Genomic DNA, 19,810 nt, shown 5'->3' with positions numbered 1-19,810 from the left:
GGAGGGGGGATTACAAACAAAGGTAATGCCTGTAAGTGAACTAGAAAGAGAATTACGCTGGTTCGTTACGAGATACGAGAGCATCTGCAAACGTATTATAAAGGAAATCCCGGATACTGATGTCGAATGAAGAAGATAAGTTGAAGAAAATGACTACAAAATTAGACTATATTTGAGAGCTGAAGACAACCCTTCTGCAGCAGACAAATGATCAATTGTAAGAAATGGTAACGAAAAATCACCGAAAGAAGAGAGACAGCAGATAGTCAGTCAGATCAAAGGCGGTCAATCAAACTATTCTCTACTGAATAGTATCGAGAATTTTGAATTTTTGGATGGACCAACCCAGTGTGAGAGCAGTAATAAGGTAAGGCCGATTTGTACAGATTAAGAAACTGAGTAGATTAAAAATAAATAAATAACAACTTGAGCGAAAAAAGATGCTAAAGAAGTAATATGATTATATCAATAAAGGATAGGCATAAGTCAATCCGAAAATAAATCTAGTCTTGACTACTGAGTTTGAATTATCAAATGTAAGGGAAAATTAGGATTTTTTTGCGAGGAAAAAAAAAAAAGACAAAGCTGTTTTGGAAGCATTGAAGGTAAATAGGCTATCGTCCCATTGAACAATGGAGTGAGGATCAATGTTTAGGTCGCATATAAATCTTGGAGTATGAGTTGTTTGAACACTGCAAGGTTTGTATGATGTGCTGCCATCAAGCAGAACTGTGGATGGAGTTTTGAGGTCAACGAGAGAAGGTCGTTTGTGTGAAGAAGATGAGTGAAGTAACAGTCCTAAGGAACACCTCCAGTAATTGGAAAATCTGAAGAGAGAACCGTTCACCATTACACGTAATGAACGACCTGAAAAATTGGCGATCCAGTTACCAAGGGAGGAAGGTAGACTATATATTAGCAATTTGCTTGAGACGCCATCGGTACCAGACTATCAAATGCAATGATTTGGAAATTTCACGTGCAACAAGCACAGGTTTCTCCAAACATGGCACGAAGCAGGCAAGGAGATCTGCTGTGGTTCTTAATTGCCGAAATCCGTATCAGCGGTCACTGATTAGTTGACTGTTCTTCAAGTGCAAAAGACGTTGACTGTTGATGTCCATTACTTTAGACAGCAGTGAGGGGAGAGCAGTAGGTAGATAGTTTGATGGTCGACAATTCACTTCTTTGAATCAGCTGTATATGGACCTACTACTGTGGTGTGGATGAATGCTAAGTATAATATATTGCATACATGACAAAGAACAGGTATTAGTTCAAGAGCACATGCTGAGCACAACTGGTGAAAAACTGGTTTGTTTTTCTGAAACAATGCAGTGTTCCAGGTAAAGATGATTTGCATTGGTCCTCTATGTAGGCGTTGGATTAGAAGAAAGATGCCACAAGGTCAGCTTTATGTTTAGTGATTTTACAACAGCTCCATTTGAGAGAGAGAGAGAGAGGTGTGGAAGCACAGATCAACAAAAGATGCGCGTAGGCTTTTGAGAGGGACTCAAAGTCACCACTAGTGCCACAGGCTGTCAGTTGTCTATAATTAGCACTGTCAAAGTTAAGACTTAGTCCTGTTAACGATGGTTTATTTACGAGTGTTGTGTTGAGGTGGGGTGGGAATTTTGAATATAGAGTGGAATTAAACTCCCATTCCATGATTTTTATAACAAGATGAAAACAAATATATATATTATACTTAACAATAAATTATGTTTTTAAATCTTTAACTTAGCACGCAAATAAAGTTTTCGCATGAAGTGTCATCACGACTAGACTACTTATAGAGGCTTCTGATTTCAAATCAGTTGCTCAGTATCTCATAATGCAAAACGTACTTATTTTCGAACGCGTAAATTTCTGGGCATTATGGGAAGTGTCACGCCCCAGACCGCTTTCGGTCTTTGAGGATTTCATTGGCTTAAAGTAAACACGTTACAAGTCTCTTTAGAGCCAAGGCTCAGTATGTAATGGTAAAGCATCAAATTGTCCTGCATTTATCTTTTCCTTTATAACCTCAGGCCTCATTTGCAAGTTTCTTCCACTTCATAACAGACAAAACATAAGGACCTAATGTCTAGATAGAGAAGAAAGCATACAAAAACATCCTAGAGAAAGAACCGCAGTCCTGTAGGCTTCGCTCTCAGAGTACAAGAATAATCAGGGTAGCTGAAAGCGATCATCCTCCATGATACTTCTTTCCAGATTTAAAAACCTGATACTTAAAGCAAACATATGCTACAGTACATACTCTAACATTATTTAGATAATACTTTTTCTGCAGTTCATCATGGCAAAATAAGCCTACAGAAGTGTGACAAGCATGTCACACTTCTATAGACTTATTGAGACTTAACTTTTTTCTTCTTTTGCACTTTTTAAAGATGGTATTTAATTTTGTTGATCAGGAAAATGTAGGTGTTTTGTACTGACCGAATCAAATTGCAAAGAGAGGACGTCAGCCAGTGTAAAAACTGGAAGTTGAAGCTTACCTCCGACTTTTAACCCTAATAAATATGGTTTTGTTTATTTGACTAACGTAAAAATGGTGTTCGCCTTGCTTTAATACAGGTATCTGTGTAGCCTGGTGATAACGTTATCACCCAGAGATCTAGGCTGCCCAAAGAAATGCAAGTTCGATTCCAGTGACTGACTACAGAAACTGTTTCTAAGCCGTCCTGAGGCTGGTTTCCAGGTTAGTCGATTTCTGGCACCAGATAAGCAGTATTTTCCTGGAGGAAACCTCTGTTTTAACCTCATAAACACTGAATAGCTCATTTCATTGAGAGTACGAGTTGCTATCAATAAATGCTCGAAGGATGAAAATTGGGTGTCTTCAAAAAAAAAGATCAGGTAAGGCTATTAAATAATTCGACTGTAATGAGCACTGAACTCAACATTTTAGAAATATTTCGTTTTGCAGAATCATGGTATTCGTGATTTTACCATGATAAAATGCAGAAAAAGTATTATCTAAATAATGTTAGAGTATGTAAGTTAACAATCATGTACAAATGAGTATTTGGGCAACCTATTATTGTTAATATTATTTGCAGTGAATTTTAGGTATGCAGATACTGTGAAACAATTAGAGAAGTAGGAGTCACATTTTTAAATAGAAGAGGATTAAAGAATTCTAAAAATATGGCATCATATGCAGAGCATTGTTCTTTTAAAATGTTAAATATTTACACATTCTAAATATCAGAATAAAACAAAATTGTGTTGCTGAAGACTAAGAGCGCTTAAGTTACATAAAAAGGGCACTTAAGATCAACCTGACTGGCTACTGCTATGTAATTTGTGAAGAGGTTGTGACGCATATGGACTCTTAAAAGTTCAGTGAAATTTCTCCACTTACTCTTAAGGCTACAGCCCTGATACTCCTGTAAACAAGTTAACTGAGCACTCTATTTTAGTGCAATAGAAAAGAGTTTTGAGGATACCATAATTCCTTAAAAGCAGTGTTCGTAAAAACAAAGGTCCTTATTTTGTCAAGATGTAAGCTTCTCATTTCATTAACAATCTTCGAAAATGGTATAATTACTTACAGTATAAAGAATTTATCAGTTTGGTATGAAATTAACTGAATTTTGGCGTAATGAAAGTCCTTTGACTATTTTTGTGACAACTCTTAGGCACTTGAAGTTGATCCACATATAACTCCGGATAAGAAAAAAAAGGGAATTAGTGATTATTAGGTTTGGTACCTTGACTTTCAGGAAATGCATATGAAGACATCACTTCATATGCGTTTGAGATCAGTAGAAAAGAGGAATAAGGAGTAGAAATAAAATGCGTTTAAAGGGTTTTATTTGAAAGCTTATAAACTGCGAGCGGAGGATCATCGGATTCATTTTCTTTCTTAAGATGTTTTGTCAGGTCCCTTTTTCCATACTTTTCTGTTATTTTTGGTAACTGACAGGTCAACTGATCAAAGTAAAGCAAGTGGCGTTTACTACTTCATCCAACATGATAAAAGCTGAAGTGGTCGACTGTGATGCTTCAATAAACCACAGAAGGCAATGCAAGAAATCGAATGTTGTGTGTTTTAAAAAATGCTTTAAACATATATGGATGCTTGGGCAGCGCTCATGGCTTTTAAGTAGTGCAATCTAAGGCAACTCCGATGCCGAGGATTGTATTCTCGTAAGTTCTCTGGTCAATTTTACGAAACTTTCATAGTTTCTACAAACATTTACCTTTTGAAATATCTACTTTGCCTATGTAATAATGGTTTCCTTACGAAGGAGAGAAATATCAAAAAAGCAAACTAAAAGCAGCTGCTTTATTATCAGTTGTGAAAACTTACAGATTAGCATTTTTTTCCTCATCGAAAAACAGTGCTTTTCCATTTAAAATAATGTGATCAATACCTTTTATGAATATACTGGAAGTTATTTGATTAAAACATCAGATAAAGAGTAGACATGAATGAAATAAATAGTGAAGGAAGATTATCTTAAAAATGCAGCAGATCATTTTTAATTTGAATAGTAGTGTTAAACAGTGATTTTCATAACTATTTTTGTTACATTAAAACTTAGTACTGGTATATTTAGTTTCGAGTACATCATCACTCCCAGTTAATTATTAACAGTAAATTATCGTTCTAAATTATATTTGGTTAGAAATGTAGGGCAATCGACATGAATTAAAGGTATATGCATACTATTTTGAATGAGGTAGGAGGGTGTTGAATCCTTGTACTCGAGAGTTTATTTTCAGGGGAATGTAAATAAAACCTGTGGGTTCAAATTCCCCAGTGGGCATGAAGATTTGAGAATGCCTTTGGGTGGGAGATGAATTTCACGACCGTTTGAGATAACTTCCCTGCTTGCCGGAGGCCTGAAATGGCATGGAAAAAGTTCCATGTTTGATCTCTATATCAGGGTTTCCGGGGTTATGTAAAAAATAAAAGTATAAAACTCTTAGCCTACCCATGGTACTACAACCTTTCATCGGTGGAAGCAGTAAAACAAAAGAATGAAAAAGATTAGTGTAATGCAGTGCAGCAGCGATTGTTTATTGATCAACAATCGCTGCTGCACTGCATTACACTAATCTTTTTCATTCTTTTGTTTTACTGCTTCCACCGATGAAAGGTTGTAGTAGTACATTAGTACCGTGGGTAGGCTAAGAGTTTTATACTTTAAAAAAAGCGTATTAAACTTAATACGCTTTTTTTATGTTAATCCATGTACTTGGTAAGGTGTGACCAGTTCATCAAGAAAGCAAAGGATATCAGACTATCCGCTATTTTTCGCACATGGGATAAGGAAAATGAAGTCTAACTTAACACTAAAAATTGTACTTAAAGCATGATGCCGTATTAAACTGTTGGGAATAGGATTTATAATTTTGAAAAATCGAACTCCAACAATGATGAAATTGTAACAGAAAATGGTTAAGATCACTTTTTTTTTTTTTTTTTTTTTAGTTATGGCCAAAGCAAATATGACTGACTGATTTTCCATTTCAGTCATTTCCGACTGTAGGTAACTTTGTAGGCATTGCCCACAAAGTATTCCTGGTGAGATTTTTACAGGGTAGTTAACCATTGCTTTCCCTAACCCCCTAATTTTATCCGGGCTCGGAACCGTCACATGGCTGGAATGTATTCATTACTGTAATCCATCTGTATTCACGGAGCAGGTTTGCCTGTTCTGAGCAAAGAAAATTCCCGAGTTTCCGGGTTAAAAAAAAAAAAAAAAAAAAAAAAAAAAACTATTTCCGTATCTTCTTCTTTCGTTGTGCCTTATCCCGTGTTAAACGGGGTCGGCATAGCGAAATCTTTAATCTTCTTCCAGATTCTCCGGTCCAGGGCATCGTCCCGATTCCATCCTTTCTCCCTAAGATCCTCTGCCACCTTATCCCTCCATCTGAGTTTGGGCCTGCCTCTTTTCTTCCTTCCTTCCACCTACATACGCTCCACTCGTTTACCAACATACTCCTCACTCCTTCTCTCTACATGACCGAACCACCTCAGCCTGCTTTCTTGTACCTTCTTACCGATCGGTCCCACCTTGATCGTCCCTCTGCACCACTCATCCATCTCAACATCCGCATCTCCGCCACCCTCATCTTCCTCTCCTGTGCCTTTGTTATAGGCCACGTCTCCGCGCTATGGAGCATCGCTGGCCTCACCACCATCTTATACAGCTTTCCTTTCATCTTACAACTCTCTCTTGTCGCACCGGACCCCGCTCATCTTCCTCCAGTTCATCCATCCGCATGTTATTCGATGCTGTATTTCCTCATCCAGGTCACCATTCCTCTCGACGACCGACCCAAGGTACTTGAATTTCTTCCCTGAAGTTAACCTTCCACCTGGAGTCGTATGATCATATCCTCGTCACTTTCCGTTGACATATATTCGGTCTTTATCCGGTTAATTTTCATGCCTCTCTCCTCCAATACCTTTCTCCACTCTTCCAGGGTCTTTTCAAGCTTCTCTCGGGATGATTCGCAGAGAACTATCATCCGCAAAAATCATGCTCCCTGGGGCCTCCTTGACGTCCCCCACTAGAACATCCATGACCAGATAAAGAGGTAGGGGCTCAGAGTTGATCCCTGATGGAGCCCAACGACAATGGGGAACCCCTCTGTCATGCCGACACTAGACCTGACCTGAGTTTTCGCTCCTTCATACATCTCCTTCACCAACCTCACGTACTTTTCCGACACCCCCTTCTTCCTCGGCGCAAATATTGCATCCGTTGTCCCTCTTCCTGGCATAAATCCAAACTGCTCCTCACCAATTTTTGTTTCCCGCCGTATCCTTCCTTCAATTACTCTTTCCCATATCTTCAACGTGTGTGCCACAATCTTGAACATCTCCTTTTCCCTTGTAGATTGGGACGAGAATGCTTTTCCTGTTGGGCTATTTTCCTCATCAGATCTTATAACATGTCTACGCCCTCACCGCCCAAGCTTCTCCACACTTCTCCAGGTATCTGGTGCTCCCCCACAGCCTTTCCATTCTTCGTTTTTCTCAGTGCCCAATACACTTCCTCTCTGCTTATGTCCTGCACCGATTCTTCGTTTGCCTCTCCGTCCTCACACCTCTCTCTTGGATTCTCCTCATTTAGTAGATTACGAAAAAATTCTTCCCATCTTCCTCTGATTTTGTCCTCTTGTACTATTACTGTGGCGTCCTTTATCTGCTTAACTGATGTTATGTCTTTCGAGGCCTTATCTCTAGGCTTTCGCTATTCTCAACAACTTAGCTTCACCACCGTTTCTCTTCAGTAATTCATAAACCTCTTCAACTGCCCTCGCCCTTGCCAGAGCTCTCTTTGCACTTTTCTTCGCTAATCTATATGCCTCCTTGTCGGCTCTGGTTCCAGTCATGTCCCATTCTTTCTTTGCCTCTTTCTTTTCCCTGATCTCCAACTGCACCTCCTCATTCCACTACCATGCCTCCTTATCCTCGGGCGGCCCCTTTCCTGATGTTATACCGAGCACCTCTTCTCCAATTTTTCTAATATTCCGACTATTTACGTCCCACCATTCTTCCACATCCTCTGGTAACTGCATTCCTTCCAATACCTTTTCTGTAAACTCATTCCTTGGACCTTCCTCTTCCAATTTCCACCACTTTATTTTCCTATCTTGCCGCCACTTCCGTCTATTCTTCTTTCCCCCTTTTATATCACAGTCTACCACAACCAACCTGTGCTGTGCCGCTACACTTTCTCCGTTAATCACTTTACAGTTTTTCACCTCCTTCAGATGTTTCCTTCTGCACATAATATAGTCAATCTGACTCATCCTATCCCCGCTCTTATAAGTTATCAGGTGTACAACTCTCTTCTTAAACCACGTGTTAGCTATAGCCAGGTCGAATGCCACAGCATGCTCTACGATTCTTTTACCTTCATTTCTTTCACCACTACTTCAACCCCAGTGCACCCTTTCTTCACCACTTCGTCGCCTTCCTACATGCCCATTCAGGTCTGCTCCGACGATCACTCTCTCACCATCAGGGATGCCCATAACTACCTGGTCTAGTTCTCTCCAGAATGCCTCTTTCTCTCCTCATCACAACCTACTTGTCTAGCGTATCCACACACTATCACAGCCACGCTTCCTCCAATCTCAAGTTTAACACTCATAATCCGATCGTTCTTCTGGCACACCTCGCAGACTCCACCCTTCAGCTCCTTGTCGATGATGATTCCAACTCCGTTTCTTCCATTCTCATTCACCCCGCTGTAAAACAGTTTATATCCTTCCGCCAGCTCCTTTGCTTCATTGCCCTTCCACCTTGTCTCCTGCACGCACAAGATCATCATGTCTACTATCTCCCCACTCTTCTCATTCATTGTACCCACATTCAGCGATCCGATTCTTACTTTACACACTCTCTCTTTCTGTTAACCATCCTTGGTTCGGTAGCCCAAGCCTTGTGACAGGCTAACTCACCTTTCATCGAAAAAGACTTGATAAAGGTTCCTCACGTCACTGACGGGAATCGAACCCAGGTCTTTTCGACCAAAGGGCTTGACTGAGCTACGGAGGCTTTCTGAAAGCCCTTTGTTCTCGCAAGTTTTGCTGTTCTGAGGAATAAAAAAAAAACTCTGCCACCACTATATGTTACGAAATCATTGGCAAGTATGATAAATAGCTTTTGTTAGGCGAAAGAGAGACTAAGCATGTGGAGGACGTAGGTATTAATGCATATACTATTTAGCTCAATTAAGAACGATAAGTGAAAATCATATCTATGCTTTCTGGAAGTATTGTGAAGCAACTAATGATATGTGTAATGAATAAAACTCAATGCAAACACGCGTTTTCCTGTATGTTTTACCTGTTTTGAAGGATAAAATCCCACCACCCGTGGGTTTTTTTGTGTGTAGATTTAAAAATCATGGGAACCTATTCTTAATATTTAGGCGCTGGAGGAAATGGTAGGCAAGGATACCACTGAAATAATTCACAATTATCACATATGCTGAACTGTTCTGTGACCACTGCAAGAATTTTCAATTAAAGAGGTTGTGTAAGATTTAAACAGAAAATAAACGTCTATATGTGAAAGGGAGGATTATAACCAATAAATACTAGAGTCAAAAGTAACAACCCAATACTATATAAATAACGAAGGCATGGTGCCATTTTCATATTCAAAACTAGATACGGTACTTAAATATGGTAATACTTAGTTATTTTATACAACGGAGAAGACAGAAAGACTGAGCATGAGAACTGAGAACAACAGAATTGAAATGTTCCCACGGGGCCGGAATGCTTAACTTTGGCTACTGTTTCCACACAATTTGAGTGAGAGTTCAAGAAATTAGGTGATTACCTTACAAATAAGGTTAAGCCAAGAAAACATTCTACTCGTATGAGTCTGGCAAAGTTTCTGATTCATATTATCACTGATTTCTTCTGATAATCAATATATTCAATCATTCTGACAATTTTCTTAGATTTACATATTTCAAGATGAGACTTGTTTCCAAATAATGCTCGTTCATCATTTCGTATAAATGCCTTGCAGAATTCTCATAATTTTTATTATTGAAATAAATATGAATAAATATATTGAAATCGATTAATCCATTATTAATCCACTGAGCAACTTATTTAAATGGATTTGTATGTTGTTTGAAATTGCAACCAAAAACAACTAAGTCTATGAATTGCGTACGTTCTTAAGGCCGGATTGATTGGGTGAAAAACTCGACTTCGGAAGAAAAACCTGCTACCTCCACATGAGACCGGTTATCTCTCCTACCGATGATAAATGCTTATTCATCGCAGTATTCAAACTTAACTCTTTCCAACCTACTATCATAGCAATTACCGACTTGAGACTAAATTTTGCATACAATGTTTCATCATTCCATTTTTGAATACTTTCAGTAAAAAAAAAGTATTGGAAATATAGTACGCATACTCATTAATTTTAACTCTTTCCAGTTAGGAGTAAGATTCAAACCTACTGTACTGATAAAAAGATAATGGGCTAAAAAAAGACTAAAGCGCCAGAAAATTGCAATTAGGGAGGATGAATGCAGCATTGAAAGCAGGCTTCATTTGAGATCCATATCTCAGTTTATTTAAACACTGAGAGGACAATATAGTCCTAAAAATGTATAAAACACAACTTTCTTTTAGCCTAACGTGTTCTCAGTATTATTGAATGCATATTCCAGAATTGCTAATATAGTTTATTTAAGAATACATCATAAAAATTTATTTTTAACACTAGTTCAAAATTATTTCTTATGATTATAGCTTCTTCAAATTTATTAAATCATGATATTAAATATATTAAACCATGCTTATGTTATGAAAGTCCCAAAGCAGCAGTTGCACAATTAACACTTTAAAATATTGCCTTTACTAATTATTATATTATCTAATTATCTGAGTGCCTTTCTATGTTAAGCTCACCGTCTTTTAAAACAGTATGAATATATAGCATATAGCTTTAAAAAAAAATAACACTTGCGAATGCTTTCTGCATATTTTTTATCTTTTTGTATGCTTTTTTTGCCGACTTCTAACTTCAAAAAACATATATTTCCGTTTCAATACCACCATTTCCTTGTTCATTGCCCGCTTTCTAGAAGACCACTTGTTTCTTAGCTTCCATTTCCCGCATTGCTGTCTGCTTTGCCTAGCCAAGAATGTGTAAATTCTTCTAAACCGTCACAAAACTACGCAAACTAACCCCGAACTCTGTCGGCTCTGCTTTACACACATTGGCTTCTTCACCATATTTGGTGACCAAGTCTAGCGTCAATATTTGGTTACAGATTTTTTTTTTTTTTTTTTTCTTTTTTAGCATCGCGTTCAGCCTTGACCAAGAAGGAACTATTTTTAACTGGCGTATCTCTTTCTTCCTCCCACTACCCTCCCCTTCTCAACCAATAGGTAAATCCTGAGAGTCTAGCAGACAAGGCGGGACTGATGCCTGGCGATGCCATATTGAAGATTATGGGGATGAACACGGACAATATGAAGCACAAGGAGGCCCAAGATACCATCGTAAGAGCAGGAAACAACCTCGAGATGTTGGTACAAAGGTATTGGCACTACTGTGTATGCAGAAGCGCTTTTAACACATTAGCGACTTAGTACATACGATTCCAATTTTGGAACGTGAATATTATAAAACACAATATATTACTGTACATTGCTGGCATTGATAGAAACGAAAAGATAAAAATTGCACTTGTCCTAACCCTCATTAGATAATTAAAAAAAAAAAATCGTAGCACACGTGGAATTACGTAACCAATACTTCGCGACCAAGCCAAGACTATAATTTTTATTTATTTATTTTTTTTTGACGCAGTGGGATTCTAAAAGTATCAGTGTATCTAGATTTTTTTAATAGTTGAGATACAGCAAATTTCTGCAATACATATTTATGAATTGACTCTTTTTTTTTTTTTTTCACTCGGATAAAACCTTTGGTGCTCTTAACAATTTAAGATGCTTTCGCATCATATCTACCCAAAGTTCCTACAGCTGCGCCCCTGAATTTGTTCAACAAGCACTGTACGTCTATTCAAGTTAATTTGCTTAACGACGTAAACGAAACATATTCCAGAAAAACATGGCATATATTGTATAATTATAAAAAGCTAATTTTATCATTTCCTTTAAGTACATTCTGTGAATCAGTAATTACGCATTATGGAGCGAAAAAATTCAGTACTTACTTCTTATTCCAACAATAAAAACAATCACCAGCCACGCACTTACAAAAGTAAACAAAGTATAAAATATTAGCTGTTAGCCTCGCACGCAATAATTAACGTTATAGATGTATAAATAAGTACGGTTTATCACAAAAGAAAAAAAAAATAGTAAACATGAAACATTTTTATTTTTTCGAAAAATTGAAAATTATTAATATATCGCAAAAAAATAAATACTAAAGGTTATAAAAAGTGAATTAAGGTAAGAAGCTAATATAATAAAGTTTAGTGTAAGAAACATATAACTTAATATTAATATTCGATTATAATCATCATTCATTCTTCAGGACCACACGAACCGTTTTGAACGGGACAGAAACGTTTTTTTTTTTATATATATGTATATTCCGCCGTCCCGTCGTTTTAATAAAAATGTAAATTTTGTCCCGTTTTAATAAAACTATAAATATACTTTAATATTGGTCAATCATAAATTATTATTCATAACCTATAATCGTTTGTGGATCAGTGGACCCTCATAAAATCTATAATTGTGAGGCAGATGGATACATGGAATATAGAAAGCATTCCTGTATCTGATAGACGGTACAGATTTTTTTTTTTTTTTTTTGAAATGAGAGAAAAACGCCTAAACTTTCAAGACATTTTTAATATTGTAGAGTTTATTCTTTGTCTTCCAGGAAGTAAAGCATCTGTTGAGAGAATATTTTCTGTTATGAACAGTATGTGGTCAAAGGAGAAATCTAGATTACGTGTTGAGACAATGAGGGCTATACTAGTTGTAAGACAAAATTGTGTGATGGAGTGTGAGAAGTTTTATGATAAGACCCAAAATTTGCTATCTAAAATTACTTCATCGGAGAAATATTCATGGTACGATCGTGGTGAAATACAGTCCTCCCCCCCCCACCCCTCTACGGTGTACTTAAATTTTTGTATGCGTTTTGTCACTTAAGAATAATGGTATGTTTATGTAATAAAACTTTTTTTATCGTCTTACCGTTTCATGAATACAGAATATTATTACATAATCCCCGTCCCGTTTTAGCCATCCCAATGTCCCATTTTTGTCTCAAGGAAATATGGTCAGCCTATCTTTTGAACCTTCATTTTATTGCAAACATTATTATTACGGGCAACTCCAAGGAATCCTTACTCATCGAGGGAGGACCTAAACATCATATCAAGAACAACTATTCGTCATTCGCACAGTATCTATCATACTTTGCTTTGAATCCATTTACAGTCATGGCACCCACAACAAACTCTGACAGCTAATTCCACTCATTCACTACACTCCAACTAAAAAATCTAGTTCTAACACCCATGCTAACTACGGATGGCCTCTAGTTCTCCAATCACCAGACCTGTTCTGAAAATTTCCCTCTGAATTAATCTTGTAAACACCCTTCAGTAATTTGAATGTCTCAATCATATCACCTATTTTCCGCCTATCTACCAATTTCTGTAACCCACAGATCTTCAACCTGTTCTCCTAAGGTTCATTCCATAGACCAGCTATCATCTTGGTCACCCGCCTATGGATCCTCTCGACCTCCTCCCCATCAAGAAGAAACCCAGGGGACCAGATCTGGGCACAGTAGTCAAGATGGGGTCTTATCAAGGCTTGATAAAGAGGAATAATAACATTCCTCATAAAATTAACTGGCATACCTATCATCGTTGGTAAATTTAAATTATTTCTGACCATTATGCAGAATATTTCTTAAAAAAAAAAAAAGAAGCAGAAATGGATTGGGAATCATAGCTTAGACTGCTTCCACTGGATTACGATCGCTGCATTATTTCTGTACATTCTTATGAAAGAGATCTGCCTTATAGGCAGTGGTGTAGCTGGGGGGGGGGGGAGGTCCGCACCGGAGGGCACAAGATTTCTTAAACGCAAAGTACCGCCCCGGGCGGTACTTTGCGTTTAAGAAATCTTGTCATTCTGTCTATAGAACAGCGACTAAGTGATGAAATAGACTTCACAATGTCATCGACGATTTTGCTAACGGAAAAGCAAGAAAATAACATTTTAGAATGTTGGAATTAAAGTTTTGCTTCAAAAATAAATATAGTGTTTTCATTTATTTCCCTATACGTCTTGACTTTTTGTAGTATTTTGGTGTGTATTGAGAGGGGAGACAAACTCCGGGACCGCCCCGGTGGCAAAAGCTCTAGTTATGCCGCTGCTTATAGGTACCTTGTTTATAACAGATTGAAGGAATAGAGCAGAATACAGCTTCTGGTGTGAAAAACAGTTCTATTAAAATGTATTCTTCACAATATAAACACTGTTGTAACCAGGCATTTCCTATAAATGGAGTACTCTGAATACGCTGGCAGTGTTAGCCTCGATAAGCTGAAGACAACGAATGAGGAATTAAAAAATTCCTTTTACGAATTTCTGGAGTATAGGTAATAATGTAAAATTTCCGTCACACGATGATCCTTTCTTGCATATTCATACTTTTTGTGACTCCCGTCAACAAATGGTTGTAAACCTATAGTACAAGAGTATCGTGGGTGAGATAAGGACTTTTCTATTTTTTTAATTAAATTTTATACTTTTTTTATTTTTACCTGGTCCCGGAAACCCTGCTATCTAGAGCATCGGTTCCCAACTGGTGGTATGCGTACCCCCGGGGATACATACTGGGCCACACGAAAAATAATCAGTAATGGCGGAAAAACAAGTAAAGTAAACTATTTTACATCAATATAGACACTGAACAAAAGTGTCAATATTTAAAAACAGGTATTTTAAAAAGGGGTAAAATTTACAGAAATGGGTTTAAAATGGGTATGCAAGTGGGAAAAGGTTGGGAACCACTGCTTTAGAGCAAACAGAACTTTTTCAAGCAGCTTCAGTCCAATAAGTGGAGAGGTGGTTCCACATTAGGCAATTAAATCCATCTCCCACCTAAAAGCAATCGTAAACAGCCATGCTCAAGGCAGGATTAAAATTCACAGCCTTTTAGTTGGAGAGTGGATAGTCTAACCATTTTGCCAACTTACGTCTATACAGAGCAAATATGGAATAAACGTTTCATCTTTTGCTTCTCTAAATATTCAACTTAAACTAATGATGTTAATCCCTAATTTGAGTTGGAGGAGATATTTAGCTATAACTAATCCCTGGAAATCATGATATGGTCAAACACTCTTGGTCATCACCTAAAGCTGAGCCCATGGCTATTGATAATTTTAGAGACATCACAGGAAGTGTATGACAGAAAACTATTACCATACATGTTCATATTGCTATCCACATTTGGTGCAATAGTGAGTTCTAAAGATTGGATTTTTACTCCTAAATTTTCCAGGAGAAAGTAAAATTCTATTTGCCTGTCCCAGAGATCGACTAATTGGAACCGGCTGAGAGGACCTAAATAATCTGGTAAATCCTCTGGTTAACGAACCTATATTGGTCGTTCTTTTGCTTGCCTAGCATTAGACTACAAGACGCATTGCGACAAATCCACCATATTCACGCATAGTGATTTTCAGATTTCATCAAACCTTGCATACACCATGTAGAAACTAATATACTACTTGTTTTAGAATGAAACTTAGTGATATTTATCTGGTTTCATCATATATAGCCCGTACTGCTAGATAAACAGAAATAGCCCAACAGTTGGCTATGTATATCAATATACTGTAAGTGGCATATAGCAAAGAACTTTTAGATAAGGTTTTATCATAAATGACCAGTAGCTGACATCTTCCTGAATCATGAACAACATGAGGGTTAGTGATTCTGTCACCGAAATCAACTATATGCAACATTATCAACTGATGAAAATGCGCAGCGTGCCACCACAGCAAGAAACATATTCGAAGACACAAGAAGCTAATGCCTAAGTACCAGAATATAACTGAGCTGTTTAGACTAAAATCTCAGCATGACCAACTAGGAGTTCAAGAAGTCTAAAAGTATTAGTTGTGGAGTAGGACATTTCATAAAGAAAATACAGTCCCTGCGGAAGGACCACTGAACATAAGCCGAAACATAAACCCCATGGCAAGCACAGACTACTGGTTTACACAATATTTTGATTGGAAGTTTATGGTATGGAGCATTGCATCACCCCACGTCTTTCCTACCCATGGATGGATGAGTGGTCATGTTTAATGTTAATGAAATGCTGTCTGCTTGAGTGTATATTCTAACAGTGATGTTAGGAAGCGGTTTCTCCGTATGGAATTTGGTGCTATTGATTAGAGTACGTGATAGAATCGATATGCTATTTTTGAAAAATACAAAGTTTTATACTGTTTAGCAGTTTTACCGAACCGGCGTGTATCGATACAGTATCGTATCTATGTCAAAGCCAGATAGTTTAAGGGAAAGAATGTGAAAATGTAACTAGCCAATCCAATAGAACATGCAAAGAATTAAATCCAAATGTTGACAAGGCTAATTGCATTCAACTTCGTAAACTGATGGTTAAGATAAAGGAAGAATGGGCCCCAAATACCTGAATTATATCAAACTGACTGAAGTATGCTTAGAAGAAGCAGAGTAGGAACATAATGGCATTGGGGAAGTTGCCAAGGCAGTCAGTGTCAAAAGGGCACAAGTAACAGGTTATTTTACCAGTTATCGAGATTATCACACTTAAAGTGGCACATGGCTAGAAATTTGCTAACGGTGCCAATAACCTAGCTATGCTACTGCCTGGAAGGATAAAAAGTGTGATCAGGGTCAAGAAGATCCGTTATTCTTTGACGTGTATAACTTAGGATTCTCTGAAATATCTAGTGCTCTTTCAATACTTAGTTCAGCATAGCATATATATTTCTTATCTTTTTAAAATACATCTGAAAACTTGAATCTTAGAATAAGTCGGCTTGATTGACCCAGTGGATAGTATACCACTCTCCAAACCACAAGTTGTGGATACGGATGTTTGTAAAAGCCTGCTCTGGACGCACATGAACAGCTTCTTGAGTTTACAAGACTTGTCTTACTAATAATAATAATAAAGAGGCAGACCTTGATCTGTCTTTTTATTATTTATTAATTAATTTATTTATTATTATTATTATTATGTCTTCATGCTGTAGATATGGCAGGTCAAAGGTAGAATCTAACTTATTTGCTTATACAGAATCGAATAGTTTGAAGAAAGGCAAATTTTAAAAAGATCCAGCTTCAGTTCAAAATCGTTTCCATCTAATCTACAATTTGTTATCAAGAGTGAAGTGTAGAGAACACTTCGAATAAATTAAAAGTATTTTGTTTGTTGAAGATTGAGAGAAGGCAATGCATAAAGAATCAGAAGGTTTGCCTCTTAATAGCTGGAATATATTTGACACCGTTGGTGCAGAATATTGCTATGTCTACAGACGTCACAAAAAAGACTAATCAAAGAGCAACAGCTACTAATCCAATGACTATCAGAAAAATGCATTTATAATAGAGATAATATATTTCTGTAGTTGTTCAGAAGGTTCAATCTGTTTCCTACTCACAGCAACCTCGTGATCCAGATGAACTGGATCTCGTTTTCAAAAGATGCAATTCAATTCATGGTTCTCGAGTTTATCATGAGGGATAAGTCTAAGGGACACATACATAGGATCTTTCTGAGAAGACTGCAAAGGCTGGGTCGAACTTTATTTTTTCTATAGCAATCCCATCTACAAAAGCTTGAGGACTTATAGTCCAGCAAGGTTATTGGAAAATCAGTTTTAATGGGCGACTCAATCTTTCAGTTTAATGTAGATGAAGCAAAGATGTTTTTCACCCTTCTTTATATGAAACGATCAAATTCTTCTGCACGATACGAGCGTTAAGATTTCAGTTGACGATTCCTGATGTAACATTTAATTCTTAATGTTAACTGCACTGTCTAAAATATTGTGAACCACAATAAAACATAGATATTTGATGCAATAGATCCTTTAAAATTTGGGAGTAAAGAATTTTTGCCGAAGTATAAGTTAAAATTTTCATCCTTAAGTTTCCATGTTCATTGTCAATTTACAATGAACGGGAAATTGCTTCCGTTTCATGATTAACTCGTATAATTCTAATATTTAATATCCTACTTTTGAGATTTTAGTTTCATCAGTGCTCATATGTTAATTTCCATTCAATTTGCATATTTGTGATTCACGTAAGTATCACTAATTCTGATTTAACTTATTCTTTAACGATTCTATTCGCAACCTCTTAAACAAACTCGATGTTTAACCATTAGTAGAAACAAAGTATGTCATTTTCCAATTTTGATGAACGATGAGTTGAAAATCACAGCGCTTTCATTCGGTTGCATTCTTCAAGCTTTTCCTATTTTTCTTCAAATGCAGTTCCATGGCAACCGTTTTTCTGAAATTAAGTATCAAAACTGTATTAAAATTTCTTTGCCTAGAGATAAGGACGCGCAGAAGTTAAAAAGGCTAACTTGCCCAAACCTAATTTAGACACAGCTAAGATGGATCACAGAGTACTTGACACCTGATCCATCAAATTCATCCTGTACAATTTCAAAGTACTCCTTTTTTTCCCCACCCCTTCAAATTTAATATGAACACTCCTAAATCAATCCTGACGAGGTTTTTGAGTGACTCCTTGAATAAATGAAAGAATAGATAAAGAAGTTTGGAATCAAGTGCCTAATCTGTCTTCACTAAGCTCTATCACCTTTGACAAAGTTATTCACTTTTAGTTTTCATTTTATCATAATATAACCATTGCAGTTAAGTGAAACGAGAGGTGTTTCACAGAGAACAATGTCTCGTGTACTAACTGATAACGTGGGGTGAGATCCTATCATCGTTCTACTGGACAATTCCTGACACCACAACTTATGGGCAGAGGCATTGGCGCACCCAGGGAGGGTGTCAAGGGGCCCTGGCACCCCCCAAAAGAAAGAGGGGAAGAGACTAGAAAATTTTCCAAAAATCTTTTCGTAATTAAAATTCTTTTTTTTTTTTTTTTTTAATTTATGTTGTGTCGTGTCTTCTATTTTTATACTACTTATGAATTAGCGGTCAAATAAGGTGGCAATACATCTGGCTCTCGGGAATCACGGCCGTTGTGAACGCAAGGTGAACAAAGTAGTGTTCGGGCGATACTTTGTTTGCCCAAGCAGGCCAGAGATCACGGGTATCATGTATTGGCGATCACTGCAGATGCTCAGTCATATTTCGTATGCAATGCATAGTGTGTATTCTCAAATCGTCTACTCAACTCGGCCCCCCAAGATTAAATCATGAGTGCTCGTCCCCCCCCCCCCCCCCCAAGATTAAATCTTGAGTACTCAGCCCCCTCCAAGATTAAATTCTGAGTGCGCCACTGGGCAGAGGGCAATAAAATCAAACTGCTATGGCGGTACATGAACAGACACAGAGATATCCTCTTAACAGATGAAAAGATTTTCACCATTGAAGAGTCGTTTAACTGCCAAAACCCGATGCCCCGAATGATCGCACAGCATGTACGTGTACTATAGAACCCGGGATTGAGAAAGGTCATCACCCTGCATCACTAATGGTTTGGGGAGGGAGACGTATCAGGGGGATATCCAGTTGCCTTTCTGCAAACATGAGATCAAAACCTTCACCAGAGTGCATCAAGAAGCCGTGCTAGAACCTGTAGTATGGCCCTGAACCACACCTTGTTTTACAGTAGTAGTGGACCTTCCAATAGGACTCAGCTCCTGCACACAAGGCGAGGACTTAACAACAATGGTTGGAGGCGAATTTACATGACCACATATCATCATGTGATTGGTCGTCTGGAAGTCCCAATCTGAATCTCATTGGAAATCAAATTGTGATTAGTATGTATCGCTAGCTGTAATGCTTTACTGATAGATTAAACGATTATGTGCTGTTGAAGCTGTAACAGTATTTATGGCTAGACAATTTCAAAGCTATTAAACACATCTTCAAATATTATATTCGCGAAATAGACTTGTTGCTAATAATAAACCATAAAACTTTCCAAAATATGAAACTAGAATGCAGAACAGTATAATATACGGCATAACATTTATAACAGCTGCCGATCTGGATGCAGTATCTGGCTTACATTTTGTCCGCGATATCATCCTTTTAAATCATGTTTAATCGAAAATACCAAAATTGCAATATAC

General features: G+C 37.4%; 1 protein-coding gene across 5 annotated transcripts in view; it reads left to right on the top strand.

The window, feature by feature from the left end:
- Positions 1-19,810, top strand: part of Zasp52 (Z band alternatively spliced PDZ-motif protein 52) — a 247,229-nt gene that overhangs the window by 39,818 nt on the left and 187,601 nt on the right. For all 5 annotated transcript variants that reach the window (XM_090408794.1, XM_090408795.1, XM_090408791.1 and 2 more), the window contains exon 2: positions 10,903-11,054. In XM_090408794.1, coding sequence (XP_090264920.1) covers positions 10,903-11,054 — 152 coding nt within the window. The remainder of the gene's footprint in view (positions 1-10,902; positions 11,055-19,810) is intronic.

Source organism: Typopeltis vanoorti, chromosome 19, assembly GCF_054136105.1.
Source record: "Typopeltis vanoorti isolate ZY-2024b chromosome 19, IOZ_Tvanoo_1.0, whole genome shotgun sequence".
NCBI lineage: Eukaryota > Metazoa > Arthropoda > Arachnida > Uropygi > Thelyphonidae > Typopeltis > Typopeltis vanoorti.
This window is presented reverse-complemented; position numbering and strand designations above follow the sequence as displayed.